At 45.1% G+C, this 15585-nt stretch overlaps 1 protein-coding gene across 4 annotated transcripts in view; it reads right to left on the bottom strand.

Annotated features, from left to right (window-relative positions):
- Positions 1–559: 559 nt before the first annotated feature.
- The window catches only part of MTPAP (mitochondrial poly(A) polymerase), a 40847-nt gene continuing 25821 nt past the window's right edge, over positions 560–15585 (bottom strand). For all 4 annotated transcript variants that reach the window (XM_085893131.1, XM_085893128.1, XM_085893130.1 and 1 more), the window contains 5 exons: positions 11776–11990; positions 8471–8697; positions 5037–5129; positions 2278–2351; positions 560–1983 (listed from right to left, as the gene is read on the bottom strand). In XM_085893131.1, coding sequence (XP_085749257.1) covers positions 1600–1983; positions 2278–2351; positions 5037–5129; positions 8471–8697; positions 11776–11990 — 993 coding nt within the window. In that variant the 3' untranslated portion in view covers positions 560–1599. The remainder of the gene's footprint in view (positions 1984–2277; positions 2352–5036; positions 5130–8470; positions 8698–11775; positions 11991–15585) is intronic.

Below are 15585 nucleotides of genomic sequence, written 5' to 3'. Positions count from 1 at the left end.
GCCACATCATACATGGATAAAACACAAGTGTGAAGAAATCAACCATGCTGGGTAGGGTTGAGGGAAGGAGGAGGAATATGAAGACCTTGTACGTGCTTGATAAATGAAGTAATGGGATGCATCCTAGTTGTTCCTGCCGGAGCTTTGGGAAGAAGCGCAGGATAGGGATGTTTGGAGAAATCTGATCATGAACATGAATGTTAATGAGACGTCAGCCATGACTTGATGGAACCAGATAAGTAGATGCAACAAGTTGTGTCACCCAATCAAGATTAGGTTATTCAGACTTTAGTAAACCATGAAGAAGATCGACGTTTAAAGCTGGAGCCACGCTTCCTTGTTTGAGGTCGTACAACATCGTGCAATGACGATTTACACTCGGTGTAGTCCGATGGCAACTGTGGATCCTTTGTATATTAATTTCCATTCTGCGTACAAATAATTCACCTTTGAATGCAACGCGGAAGGGCTGAGGCGGAAGCCAAACTTCACCCTTCTCCCTGCCGAGGGGTATGGATTTGTACAAGAACCGAAGAAAAGACTTTACACTAGACACAAATCGCTCATGTATATGTATTCTGCTCAAAGTCCTCCACGCACATTATGCACTATACACATTAAAGTGTAAAAATGGGGATGTAGGGAGGGTGAGGGTTTGAAAAGTAATGTATCCTCTTATCCAATTATCAGGCCTTGTAATGTGAAACAATTGGTTCGACAACACACGATAAGAAAAACTGGCTTGGCACATTTGGTGTTCCCATCTGAGCACACAGCTTATGCTGCTGGGATCCCAGGTTCAAATCCCACGTGCTGTGTTAATTTGTTTATCGTTTCCTAATGTCTTTGTCCTTCATGTGATTAATCTCCAAGCTTACACTATGAGCCGCAGCAGTTGTTTTTTTTTTAATGTAGGAAAGCTTCAAAGTTTGTCGATAAAACGAGGCAATCAAGTTGAAAACCTAATTCCAGGGAATACAAGGTCAACCTGAAGAATACACGGAGGGTCAAGCACAAGTGACGATTCGGATAGTTTTCTTCCTTCACAGCACACGCGGAGCCATTTGAACCGGAAGGATCACGAGGTTGGGCTCAGACATCAATAAAAATCCAGGAGTGTCACTCTATCGTAATCCAAGGTCAATTATGCTGTTTCCCTCCAAAAACACTTCTCTGCAAGTACGGAAAACTCAATTACCCTAAATTCGAAAAAAAAAATAATAAAGTTACTTGCAAGAGAAAATAAGAAAACAAAAAATATCAAAACTGCGACATGATAAGGCCATGAAACACGATCTGTTCAAAAACCTTTATGATGTTCGCAAAAATGAAGTTTCCATTCAAGTGTCAATGGGTGATATGACATCGGGCGTGTCGTTACTGGAATGCATGTCACATATGCAGTTTGCATGCAGACATTGCTTCCCAGAGGACGTAAAACCATATTTGTACAAAAAAAAAAGACGTTTGACATTGATAAGAACGAGTCTTTTCTGCAACCACCTGACAGCAAGGACGATCTATCTGCCGGTTTCAATCAACATGCCTTCTTGGTGTCCAATACATTTGCTGCCGCTGCGCATCGACTTCAAGACGACTCTACTCGCTCTGTCCTTTCTGCTTTGATTCTGGAGGTGAAGAGTTTCCGGTTTGCTGTTTCGCCTCAGGATTTCCCTGCTTTGTGCTCCACAACGAATGAAAAAGGTCGGTGAACCGTTCTACCTTTGGCGTGGGGTGGATGGAGGCGGCACCATCCGTCGCACGAGCCTGCTGGGTAGGCCCGTGCTGGAGCAGAGTCATCAGCCCCCAGGACTGATTGGACGACAATTGGTGCTGCTTCTCCAACTTCAACGACGCATTCTGGGAAAGCTCGACGAAGTGAAGCAGTTGTCTCTTGTTAACGTTTTTGCTCACATTTAAATTTTCTTCGAATGGGTTAATTATTTCCATTGGAGAGTCGTCACTCCTCCTCTGCACCTGGCCCTGCAAAAGAAATACACGTGTGGTCACACCTTGGAGAAAAAAAATAAAAATAAAAAACAACAACCACCAACACCACCACCAAGTAACAAAATGCTGATCTCTTACAAGCCAATGACCAGGCCAATCGTAATCTCTACCAAAAGTTGAGGAACACAGTAAACTCCCATAAAGCTGGGCACAGGTGTATCCTGAACAGGTATGAGAATGCTTCAGTTACAATGTGTCCTGTTGTATGATGACTGCTGAGTTGTTTCGCGAAGAAGACAATAGAAATAAAGTCACAAGTCCGCATACCGTCCGTATGTTAATAGATTTCTTTTGAAAAGGGAAAGATCCGTAGAAGTCGAAGAATCCGTGGAGGAGGTCTTCTGTAAAACAACGGGAAAAGAATAATCCATATTAGTTAGCTCGTACAAGATTCATTAAAGGACAGGTGAGTCGTACACCTGCACCCATTGCCTTAGTGTTACTTTAACTTCGGTGAGATGACCTGAAACTTGAGTATTCATCGATGAGTATTCATGAACCGCTTTTTCTTCGGATTTCCTCCTTCACAGAACATTCACCAGATGCTCTGTATACGTCTCACCAAATGTGAGATATCAAATGTTGAAAGTTATATTTTGCACATTATTAACTTGTACCTTTCTTTTCTTCCCTAACTCTCCACTTCACTGCTAAACTGTTAACCATAAACATTTGATTTTGGTACCAATTGTATGTTTACACTTATTTGGCTTTCTCTTGCCCATCTTACACAAGACAGTGAGTTCCAAAGCTACGGAAAGCCTCAATTTGTTCATGTCATGTTTTTTGACACAGATGCCTGATTTTTGCTTTCTTGCAGAGTCGCATTAGTGTGTCTATACAAAGAGACAAAGGGAATATTTGATCGTCTCCATTGTAGAGTCACGCTTACATACCGCTCTGAGTCTGGTAGGTCAGATGTTCAATTCTGACCCTGGTTCAGTCATATGAAGGACTCAAAAATAGTATGTGCTGCTTCCACGCTTGACGCTCAGCATTTAGGGGATAGAACACGGACAAACCCTTTGGGTTAGCATCTCCCATCGGGTTGGGATGGGAGAGGAGATGTTGGGAAATATCTAGCCTTTAAAATATGTCCTACTGACTGCAGAGAGAAAAACTGACGCCACGTAGACCGAGAATGACCGAGATAGTTACTTCCCCAAGGCCAACCGTCGTATTTGTCTCATGTTAAAAAACACAAGTCCTTGCGGTGTTTGGTGTCTCTGCCTACATGTGTGTATGTGTGACTGCTTTTCCATGATGCTAAGACCATGCAGGAAATAAACAGCATATCAAAAGATAATTTGACAAAAACAGCATATTTGGGTTCCGGCTCTTGAGCGACAGTGGCGGCTCCTCTTCAGGGTCTCTGCCGACTTTCTCAAAGATAAGTTTTCTGGTCGTTTTTACTGTTATTTTGTTACCACCGCCGAAGGTGAAGGAGGTTATGTTTTCACCCCTTTATGTCTGTTTCTTTGTCTGCAGGATTTCTCAAATAGTTGTTAATGGATTCGGATGAAACTTGGTGGACAGGTTGGGTGTGTGAAAAGGAAGAATCGATTCAATTTTGGTGAAGATCCGAATCCGGATTTGATAATTTTTTCATTGATTCTTCACCTTTGAGAGATTGGGCTTCACTGATATGTAGCATGACATCTCAAAAAGTTGTGGACGGATTCAGATGAAACTTGGTGGACTGGTGGGTGTGTGACAAGGAAGACTTGATTCAATTTTGGTGAAGATCCAAATCCGGACATGGGCGGAGTCTAGGAGTGGAAAATTTGATTGGTCGTGATGATGTTAAATGCCATAATATTTTGTCCAAGTACTGCTAAACGGGAGGGTTATAAAAGTGTCAAAAAGGCGATTTATGTTCTCCACTGTTCAAGTATATAATTCAATTGAAGAAAAATAAAGATTTTAAATGTCGCAGAAAAACTTTTTTCGGAACTTTACTGCTGTTGATGCAGCGTCTTTTACACCACCCTATCGAACGCGTTACATCAGTTCTTTGTGCCCGTTGTTTGTGTCCTTTACGACATCCTTAAAAACAGTTTCCTGTTTGGAATGATTTTGAATTTTGTTTCACTGCCAGACAGGCAGGACAAGAGTAAGAAATAAAAATTATCTCACTCCTCTCTGTTGATGTGTGATCAGGACGAAATCAGTCAAAGTACTGCTAAACTACAGGTTCCTTTATCCGATTCATGTTCTGAATGGTGGTCAAAATATAACGTTCAAGTGAAATAAAGTTGCTCCTCGATCATAATAAACTGACGTTTGTAGACACACAGAGGTGAATCGATCGCTTAATCTCGCTTTTCGCTTCTTACGATTACGTGCGGTAATTATTTGCTGATGTACATGTGCTGTACATCACAGACATCAATATAGTGTTTTAGAAACAGAATTAACAAACCAACATTTTGCAACAATACCTTTGTGTAACATTTCCGTGGGGCACAGGCAACACGAAAGCAAACTGGAAAACTGCCGCAATTTCTCCCAGGGAAAACGGCCCAGGGTCCGCAAAAATATCCCCAGGTCCCGGACGGCCTCTACCCGGGACCGGGCGGACTCCGCGTAACTGGTCCCAGTTGCCTACCGGTCAGCATGTTGTTTTACCAAAGCCCCACAAGAAACCCCCCCCCCCAAAGGGGTCCATTTTGCCCCAATGCGTCTTCTTCTTTTTCACGGGCCTCTCCCCAGGACTGGCCGGGGAATTTGATTGACTTTAATTCCACAAGCATCAACCCATCATCATCACGTCCATAATGATTTCATTTAAAACCACCATCCCTTCAAAAAATGGATCCTGGTGAGACCCTTGTAGTCACAAGAGCAACGGCTCATTTGGACTTCCACGCTCGGCCGAATGACCTGACAGAGTAATCTGAGCTTAGAACGCGTTTAAAGCTCGAAAGTTCAGGCCAATCCACCAAGCACGATTCATGATTGGAAGAAAGGTTTGAGACCCACTCAATCAGGCCTTACAGTAGGAATGAAAATAATGCTGAGCTCACCCAAAGACTGCTTATTATTTGAAGGCGTGATCTTGGAAAGGTCGCTGACAATAGTACAGTTGACCGAGTCGATGACACGATGATCTATACGATCTGCAGACATCAGACAAACAGGTACGGGCTGCATCAATGGAAGAACGTAAACAGCAGATTAAAATGGCAAAAAAAAAATTTCAAAAAATAGAAACATGCATTTTATACTATCAAATATAATTAAAATACAAATATGGCAATAACTTTTGCTCAGATGAGGAGTTCAGTGAACATTGAAACATCATTTTGGATCAAGCAAATAAATTGATTTTACGGCTGACGCATGTTGTAGGGCCATTGTTCAACGAGAAGCAGAAATGCTGAGCTGCAAAAGGAGATCATTTTATAAAATAAGAACACAAGTTACAATGTAGAGTTCAGTACCAAGAAACTGCTCATGAGAGGGTTGACAGGATGGGTCGAGAGGTACGCACAATCGTCTCTATGCTGTCGAGCCTGGGATTGAATCCTGACCCAGCTATAAACTGTTATCCTGGTGTTTCACCAATGTGTGTGGTGTCCATCGGATGGACGTTAAACAAGCCGTCCTGTCTTCCGGAATTCGTTGGTGGACGTGAAAGATCCCACGGTGTCTTTCGTGAAACGTAGGTGAATATCTGCCGACACCGAGGCCAGAAAATTCCAAATTCCTGCCCTAACCGTCCCCCGCGTCAGCCCATCATCATCACGTCCATGATTATTTATTAGCCCGTTCCCCGCACAACAGAAGACGTGTGTGTGCGTGTGTGCCCCAGGCCGTAACTTTTTGCTTTTGAGCTTTTGTCATGAAATTTTGAACAAAACTTTATTTATGAGATTGTGGAGAACACAAATTAATGAAATATCCAATTTTTATTTTTTTAATTTTTTTGTCCCCACTGTCATTTTCGTAAAATTTAGTTCGAGTACAAAACGGACGCGGACAGGGTTTGCATTTTGAGATGGTTTCTATTTAAATGGGCCGTATTAAATAAAAGCCAATGCGATTATGTTAATCACTGTGGAAAGCAAGGTACGGTTGACATTTCGAGCATTAGCCCTTCGTCAGAGGAACAGAGGATGCATAATCCTTTCGTCAAAGCAAAAGAAAAACCTTTCACCTTTCAGTTGATGGAATCCATCGTTGAACTCGATTGCCGACGGAGACTTGCGCTAGCTTTCATGGAGACTAACATTCAAACATACCAGCTTCCACACCCAAGCCATGTGTATCCGTTTATTATGATCACCTCGAGAATTCATTCATTTGTGACAACACCAGCAGTCACCTTCGGAGCCTTTATGCCACCTCGATAAGTGTCATGTCTTGAAGTTTGGGATGGGCTGCCATCTGTTGGTTAATTTGGAGAATAATGCCAAATATAATTGCCCTGTTCTCTTATTGTCTCGCAGAGGTCATATGATCTAAGGGTCACAGCGCAGATGCTCCATTATGAAAAGCTGTCTTAGTTTAGAGTTGAAGATAAATGTCAGACAGTGCAATCTTTCTCCACCTGCTCCAATTTCTGCCTTGGAAAGCTTTTTTCTTTTATCACATTATGAATTGATGAATGAATGAATGAATCAAAACAATCCCGTAAAGAAATCTACATTTACAACCTGGTTTGGGTCCTTCATTCAAGTTCTTGTTTAGCTATCTGTCTACCTGTGTAGAGCTACGTGCATACAGGGCAGAATAATAAGCCTGGTGTTGGCGTAATGGTCAAGGCGGCTGACTCAAGATCTTAAGGTCTTGAGTTTAAGCCCCTGTCGGCCGTTGAATTAACACCAGGTGCAGTTCACTCAGCCTGTCTTCCTCCTGAGGTCAGCGAAATGGGTACTGGTGTACTGGCAATAGAGGGCACTGCATCAGTGGCACTGCCGCGCCCCCCAGAAGACGATGCAACCAGCAGTCACAGGCTGCACACAATAGCTATTCCATCTTGATGAAGATAAGTACTCCTTAAACTACAATGGTACTCGGTAGAGTGCATACCTTCGCCAGGCTGAAGAACAGTAGCTGCATCCATACCGTAACCAAAATCTAATCGCCTTGTTCTTGTCACCGACCCAACTCATCCACCAAATTTCGTCCGAACCCGTCCATAACTTTTTGAGATATTGTGCGGTTTCATTTTTGGCCCTATCTCTCAATTGGTAAGAAGGACTTAAAAAAAATTCTTGTATCCGGATCTCGATCTGGATCTTCAGTAATAATGGAATCAATTCGTCCTTGTCACACACCCAATCTGCCCACCAAGTTTCGTCCAAATTTGTCCGTAATGTTTTGGCACAGACAGACACAGACGTCCAGACAGACAGGAATGAAAACACAACCTCCCATCCACCTTCGGTGGCGGAGGTAATGACGTTTGAAGGCAACTCTAGGAAAGTCATTCTGAAGATCTCTCGGTTCATCATCCAATTAGATCTATGCTCTGATGTCTCTGGACTTCCCTCAGAACATCTTCTTGGTTATAGGAGTGATTCCATCTGCTAGAATACCTTAAGACACCAAAATAACCAGATAGGGTAGCTGGTTATGGCATCTTTTAAATGGTCATTCTGTTTCCCTTCACTATACCGAGGGCAATCAGGAATGTGCTAAATTGTGCGTTTCAGACTCCTCCGCTCCCAACTTCAATGGGGAAGTAATGTGCATACCAGCCATTGCTCTCGTAGTCAGCAATCAAATCCTGAAAAATTTGCATTTATTTCTGACATGAGCATCGGCCAACACTTTCTTACAATGGGAGAGTCAGTTATATAAAGATGACATCCTTTGTGTTTCCAGAGTAGATGATTATATCTGACCTCTTGGTAGTTTCAACTATTTTCAGATGGAAGACTATCGGTCCGTGTTCATTATCTACCAAGCCAGTCCAGTTGTTATCTCTTTCCAAAATACCGGATCACCTTTATTTTTCTCGAGAATGGCAGTGCCGAATCCTTATTAACAACACCCGCAGCCGTGCAAAAAGGGATTGTGGAGACCAACACTGGCATATTTTAAACATAATTATCTCTTTTATTGACTTCCTCCACATACGGTAGTAACCCAGTTACAACAGCTTTCGGTATTCGGTCATCGCACCAGTTGTCCCACCACTTTGTGACAAGTTAGAGCCATTAAGAATATGAAAGAACGTAAAGGGATTGTGATCATATAACTGGTAAAACCTTTACCATGGGATGTTCTCGTTGTAATCACTTTTTTTTTTTTTTGCTTTCTGAAGCCTCGGCCTTCCTGAAACAGGAATACCGCGGTCGTCAATTCAATTATATTTGTTCACCAATCAACTGCACTTCCTACCACCACTCTTCCTGGCAAACAACTGTATACCAAGTATTTCAAAAGAAAATAAAAATTCCACAAAGTAACACAAGTGTCATTTTATTGAGAATTCAGAACTTGGCTGTACCTGCAAGCTTCCGAAGGTGACTTATAGTGGGAATGACTGAAGGACTGCACTGCTGCAGGAAGAACAGGACGAGTAGTGTGAGCGAAAAGTTGGTGATCCATGCTCCGGACACAGTGCTTGTCAAATTCTGAGCACGTGCCCAGCAACGAATGGCGAACACGAGAGGGCGCACACGCGCATCGACTTGAGCAAAAGCGTTGAGTGTCTCAGACATGCATAGTGCAATGCTGTAGGTGAGAGTGTTGAGGGAGAGAGAGAGAGAGAGAGACAGACAGACAGACAGACAGACAGAGAGAGAGAGAGAGAGAGAGAGAGAGAGAGAGAGAGAGAGAGAGAGAGAGAGAGAGAGAGAGAGAGAGAGAGAGAGAGAGAGAGACAGACAGACAGACAGACAGACAGACAGACAGACAGAGAGGAGTTCATTGTATCAAGATATGTTGTGAAAACAAACAAACAGACAAAAATAAAAGATTAAAAAAACAAATAAAACAAACAGAGCAAAAATCTATACTGTCTTTGTCACTGTCAAAAATATATCCCCTCTCGTCTTCAGTTGTCCTCCCCTTCCTCCCGCCCTTGGTTCACTGAAGCTTGTGGCGAGGCAGTTGTCCTGAAACAACTTGCCTTTGCCTCACGGAAAGCAAACCCAACTGAGGGCAATCTCAGTTCCTTCCATAAAGCTCGGAACAAGTGTGTATCTACCATCAGGAGAGTCAGAAAACAACATCTTTCTCATCTCAAGTCTGAACTCTCAAACCTCTCTCCCTCCTCAAAATCCTGGTGGCGTTTAATCAAATCTGTTTCTGGTGTATGTTCCCCCTCCATCCCTCCCTTACCTCAAATGGCCGCACTGCTGATACCGCACGTGAAAAAGCTGAATGTCTAAACTCGGTGTTTAGAGCTAAATATTGTGTCCAAAACCCGTCACTTTCTCTACCCACGTTACCCAGTCCCACCCAACTGTTCCTGGACTCTGTGTCCTTTTCTCCTGACAAGGTGGAGAGCTTGCTGTCAAACCTCGAGTCAGATTCTGCAACCGGTCCAGACGGCATCAGCCCACGTGTCCTCAAAGCTGCTCTTCTGCTCTTGTTCACCCTCTCTGTTCTATTCACCCTCTCATTTGCTCAAGGTAATCTGCCATCTGCTTGGAAATCTGCAAACATCACTGCCCTTCCAAAAAAGGTGCAAAAACAGATCCCTGTAACTACAGACCAATCAGCCTTCTCCCAATCATCAGCAAGGTTATGGAATCCATCATCGCTTCAGACATTAAATCCTTCCTCTTCTCCAATGGCTTGATTTACAATCATCTTGAATTGAATCATGGATTCAGACAAGGTCACTCTACCCTGGATATGCTGCTTCTGCTCTCCCAACAATGGATGGAGGTACTCAATGCCAGACATGACATCAGAGCCATCTCCCTAGACATATCGCATGCCTTGGATATGGTCTGGCACCCTGCCCTGCTCACCAAACTCTCTTCCTATGGTATCCAAGGACATCTCCACTCATGGCTCACAGACTTCCTCTCCTGTCGCAGCCAATGTGCGGCCCTAAATGGAGTTCTTTCATCCCCTCTTCCTGTCCAGGCTGGAGTTCCTCAAGGTAGCGTTCTGGGTCCTGATCTTTTTTCTGGTTTTCATTAATGATCTCTCCGACTCTCTGGAAAATCCTCTTTATCACTTTGCTGATGACTGCACCCTCTACCGTACCATCTGTCATCCCTCAGACCGGCAAGAAGCAGCCTCTCCGCTCTCTGCAGATCTTGGTAAAATCACAAATTGGTCCAACATGTGAAACATGTCTTTCAATCGTGACAAATCTCACACTCTAACTATGTCTCTCCGAAAGGACTGTCTGGAACCCCCCCTCCCCCCCATATACTCTCTCAACGATCCGCTTGAAGAAGTCATTTCATTCAAGCTTCTGGGTTTCACCATCTGCCATGATCTTTCCTGGGAAAGCCACATTTCCAAGCTGGCCTCCAATGCCAGCCGCCGACTGGGAATCCTCCGTGTTGCAAAGTCCTTCCTTGGCACACCTGAGCTCCTGATCACGTACAAAGCTTTCGTCCACAGCTTGATGGAGTACTGCTCTCCTCTCTGGGCTGGTGCTCCCGCCTCTCACTTTTCTCGGCTTCATGCTGTGGAAACCAAGGCATTTAGGATCATTGGTATCTCCCGCGATGAGCCTGAGTCTTTGAGCCTCTCACTCTCTCACCCCAGGCAGGTCGCTGGTCTTTCTGTCTTCCACAGTCTCCTCTCCGGCCTCGCCCCCCCCAACCCCCTGCTCCATCTGATATATGTCCCACCCATATTTCCGCAGGGCCCTCAAGGTCTGCCAGCAACCCCCTGCTGGTAAAACTACCAAAATCAAGAATCACTGCTCACCTTCACCCTTTCATTCCTCTATTCTTCCGCCACCTTTGGAACAAACTCCCACACTTACCCCCTACCCAAATTGGCTGATTCTTGTGTGGTGCTGATTGGCTGTTCATTGTGTGTTTCTGATTGGCTGGTGTGGTTTTTCTCATCATGGTTCATTGTCCTTGGTGTATTGCTTGCTGTGATTGTAGGTGTCAGCTTGTCAATGAGGGAGAGCCAGATGTCACACATGGGTCGCCCGTTTTCCTGGGGGTACCATGTAATGTAAATGTTATCTGCATAGCTTCTCTGATTCTCCTTGTGTTCGAGCAGTGACTAATGCATGTGAGTAGTTTGCTATCTGACCACAACATGTGATTAATATTCTGTACATGACTAACTATTGCTGATTTTTCCCATTAGCCTCGTCTATCATGTGCTTGATGTTCTTTCAATCTTTCAAATTGAACACATTGCATGAGTTCTTCACGCCTGTTTGTGTCCTTTACGACGTCCTTAAAACATCAAGTTTCCTATTTGGAATGATTTTCAATTTTGGTGAACTGCGAGGCAGGCAGACAGTGTAAAAATACACCTCTCTGCGCACGTGCGATCAGGACAAATTCAGAGCCAAAGTACAGCTAGACAACAGGTGAGTTTTCCAATTATTGTTCAAAATATAACATTCAATTGGAATCAAGTTGTTTGTCAATCATAAACTGACAGAAGTGAACAAACAGCTTAATTCCGCTTTTTGCTTCGCATGCGCGGGGTAAAAATGGAGTCAGGCAAGCATGGTTTTTGGTTTTGGCGTCGCGTTGTATTCAGAGGCGTGAATGCAACAAATGCAATGCAGTGGCATTAGTGTAAAACAGTAATGGTATATGCAACAAGGGCACACAAAACTACAACCGTAAAAATGTGCATCAAGGTCCTCACCGATTGCTTGCCGTGAGGTCACAGTTCAGGTTAGACGGCGAGTGGCAGAACCGTAAAACAGGGCAGCGAGCATTAAGCACTTTCTGAATACTGTCAAAACTCGGCGATATGTGCTGCAACAGGTTTCCCACGACAGAGAGGATTGTCTGTGTTGCCACTCGTTCACAACGAAACATCTTCACCTGGAACTCCAGTGAAGAGTCTCGCTGAACTCTCTGCTTCCACGAACAACAACAACCACCACGGTGAAGAAAAACAAGAGAAATGTGAAAGAGATCATCAAAGTAGTACAGTATTTTTTTTTTCTTCTTCTTACCAAAATGGTACGTGACACTGCAGCTTATGGCATGATGAATATAACCATTCCTTTCATGCCACTTGGCACACAGAGCTGCCGAGGCAGTTTCATTTGGTTAAGGAGTAGTCCTGGATGTGTCGCCACTCCGACGCAGGATACTCAAATGGCTTATTACCCCAGTAAGCTGGTCCTCATTTTACCGACCTTGGAAAGAGTCAACCCACCTGGTGGCATTTAACGGCAGGACAGGGGCTCAAACTCAAGACCCTAAGATCTTAAGCCTGCCACCTTAACCGTTAAGCCAACACCAGGCTGGTGATTGGCACTGAAACCTGATCATCCACTTACATTTGTAATCTCTTTCCCATTTGCATTGTCATCTTGAACAACACATTTTGGCTGAAGTTGGTGATGAAATCAAAAAGTAGAGGAAACACTACAATAGGTTCAGGCCTGATGTTCATCCGAACAATGCAATGGTGTGCAACCATTTTGTAGTTTGTGGGACTTTCCTGTATCCGAATCATATCCTGGACCCTCGACTCATGTTTGATGGGAGTTAATAAGTGAGATGTGGTGTTAATAGGTTATGGTAGTTAATAGGTGGTAGATGGTAGTGAATCAACCGCGTTGGTTGGCATCCATGGCGAGGAAAAAATTCCTCCTTAATTGCCCCGCTGAGTGTGGAGATGAAAGCGACATCATAAAGATGGTGTCGCCGGTACACACAGTGTTCTCGGAAGTGCACTTCTCACTTCCCCAAAGCTCAGTGAGACTTTGCGCGTCTGGTCGAGTCCGGTGTCATCTCGTGTAGTTTTATCTACACGTCGCATGCGATTTGTGTTGCAGCTCCTCCACGAACCAAACACCCTGTAAAAATTCCTTGCATAGTATCGCTTCATTCTATTGGATTTGTGGTCATTTTAAATCAAGCCCACAGTTACCTGCACCACCGAAGGTGGACGGAGGTAATGTTTTCACCACTGTCTCTCTGTCTAAGAGCAGGATTCTCAAAATATTACAGATAGATTCAGACGAACCTTGGTGGACAGGATGGGTGTGTAACAAGGATGAATTGATTTGATTTTGATGAAGATCCAGAGCCTGATGTGAGAATTTATTAATTTTCTAAATGAATCTTCACCACTGAAATATGGGGCCAAAAACGATAAACAAATAGCATGATATCTCAAAACATGGTGGATGAGTTGGGTAGGTGACAAGAACAAGCCGATTCGATTTTGGTTCAGGTCCGGATGCAGATCCGGCCTATAAGTTCGATACAAAATGTAAACTGTTCAGCCTGGCGGAGTTATGCGCTCTACCAAGTGCTGTTCTAATTGGCAATGAAACATACCCCACAGAACTTGCGATCAGACTTGAATAGTGTACTTGATCACCACGCCTCCCCAGACATCTTTGCCGTACCATAGAGTCGTGATGTGATGAAAAAAAAATCATCTGATCTATGACAATCCATCACAGGGTTCTCCTCACTCTCAAGGTAATTAATGATAGTCTCCCAAAATCCAGGTAAGTCTGGGTTAGTGTTGTTTGCAGTCTTCCACTTCATAAAGACATTCTCCACTGCTGATATGGTCAGGTCAGGGTCAGGTATGGGAGCATGTGCCAGAACAGCGCGTCGCTGCGTCCACTTTCCGCCGGTACTCCAGGGGCCTCCGTCTGGCCATCCCCCAGGCAGATGCCAGGCCCATCCCCATCTCCTTGAGATGATGGTCAACCTGCTGCAACCATGAGGCACGTGGTCGGCCCACTGGCCTCCTCCACTCATGAGACTCCCTCGCTGAGAGAATCTGGTGAGCAGGATCAGCGTCAGGAAAACGAGCCACATGTCCATACAGCCGCAGCTGACGCTCACGGACTATGCAGGTAACAAATCTCATCCGAGTCTCTCTCAGCAACCGCTCGTTGGACACAAAATCCGACCAGCGATAGCCAAGGATTCTCCGAAGAGACCTGGTACCAAAGGAATTAAGTCTCCGTCTCAGATCCTTGGTCAAAGTCCAAGTCTCGCACCCATAGAGCAAGACTGGAAGTACCAAGGACCTGAAGACTCGGACTTTCGTCCTCCCGCACAGGTACCGGCAGCGCCACACCCCATGATCCAGTGAATCCATGACTCCCCAGGCCCGACCCAGACGTCTATTGACCTCCGGCTCACAACCTGCGGAGACATGAATATCACTGCCAAGGTAAGTGAATCTATCCACGACCTCAACATCCTCACCACAAACAGACACAGACAGGACAGCAGCATCCAAGATGTCACCGAAAGCCTGGATCTTTGTTTTGACCCAAGAAATCCGTAATCCCAACGGCTCCGACTCCTCATTCAGCACCTCGAGGGCCCCCAAGAGGATGTCTAAAGTCTCCGCAAAGATGACTGCATCATCTGCAAAATCAAGGTCCGAGATCTTGACATTGCCAAACGATGCACCGCAACTTGATCTCTCCGACATCCTCCCAAAAATCCAGTCCATACAAGTGCTGAAAAGTGTGGGGGCAAGTACACATCCCTGACGAACTCCAGTAACAACTGGAAATAAGTCAGAGGCGGTACCACCACACTTCACAGCACTCTCAGTACCAGAGTAGAGTTCAGACATCAGATCGATCAGTTTCGGTGGCACCCCACGAAGACCAAGAATCCTCCAGAGGACATCCCGATTCACTGAATCGAACGCTTTACAGAGATCAACATAGGCTGCAAGCAGCCCCTGCCGAAACTCTCGTCTGCGTTCAGTGAGGACACGAAGTGCAAGGATACGGTCAATCGTTGACCTCTTTGGTGTAAAGCCTGACTGCTCTGGACGCTGGTGCTCAAGCAGATGGTGGCGAACCCTATCAAGAATTATCCGAGCAAAGACCTTGCCCGGCACTGAGAGCAGCGTCACCCCTCGGTAGTTGTTGCAGTCTTGGCGATCACCCTTCCCTTTCCAGAGAGGGACAACAAGGCCCCTCTTCCAGTCAGTTGGGATGATGCCTGTGTTCCAGGCAGAGCACAAAACTGCATGCAACGACGCGAGTGCAGCATTTCCACCAGCCTTGAGAAGTTCAGCATGGATGCCACAGATCCCTGGAGCTTTGCCCCGTTTCAACTGGTTCACCGCAGCCCGTGTTTCCACAAGCGATGGTGGACCACAGTTGATTCGAGGGTCAGCAACAGGGATTGTAACACCCTTGACGTCCAACTCGACAGCTGGGGGATCAGCCTGGTACAACCGCTCAAAGTAACCGGCCCAGCGGGCCTTCACTTCAGACTCCTCTGTCAAGAGCCTACCACTCTCTGCTCGAACTGCAGTGCTCCGAGGGATGGGCTTGGATGAACGTAATGCGCGAATTCCCCTGTAAGCGGGACGAGAATCACCTGTCCACAGGTGATGCTCTACCCCCTCACAGATTCCTCGCACATAGGCCTCCTTGTCCACCCTCAGTGCACGTACAGTTTTACGCCTCAGCTCCCTGAACAGCTCAGCTCTGCCATTCAGCCT

Source organism: Eptatretus burgeri, chromosome 8, assembly GCF_056783735.1.
Source record: "Eptatretus burgeri isolate ZD-2024b chromosome 8, Ebu_testis_v1, whole genome shotgun sequence".
NCBI classification, from domain to species: Eukaryota; Metazoa; Chordata; class Myxini; order Myxiniformes; family Myxinidae; genus Eptatretus; species Eptatretus burgeri.
Note: the sequence above shows the minus strand (reverse complement) of the source record. Positions and strands in the feature narration are given on the sequence as shown.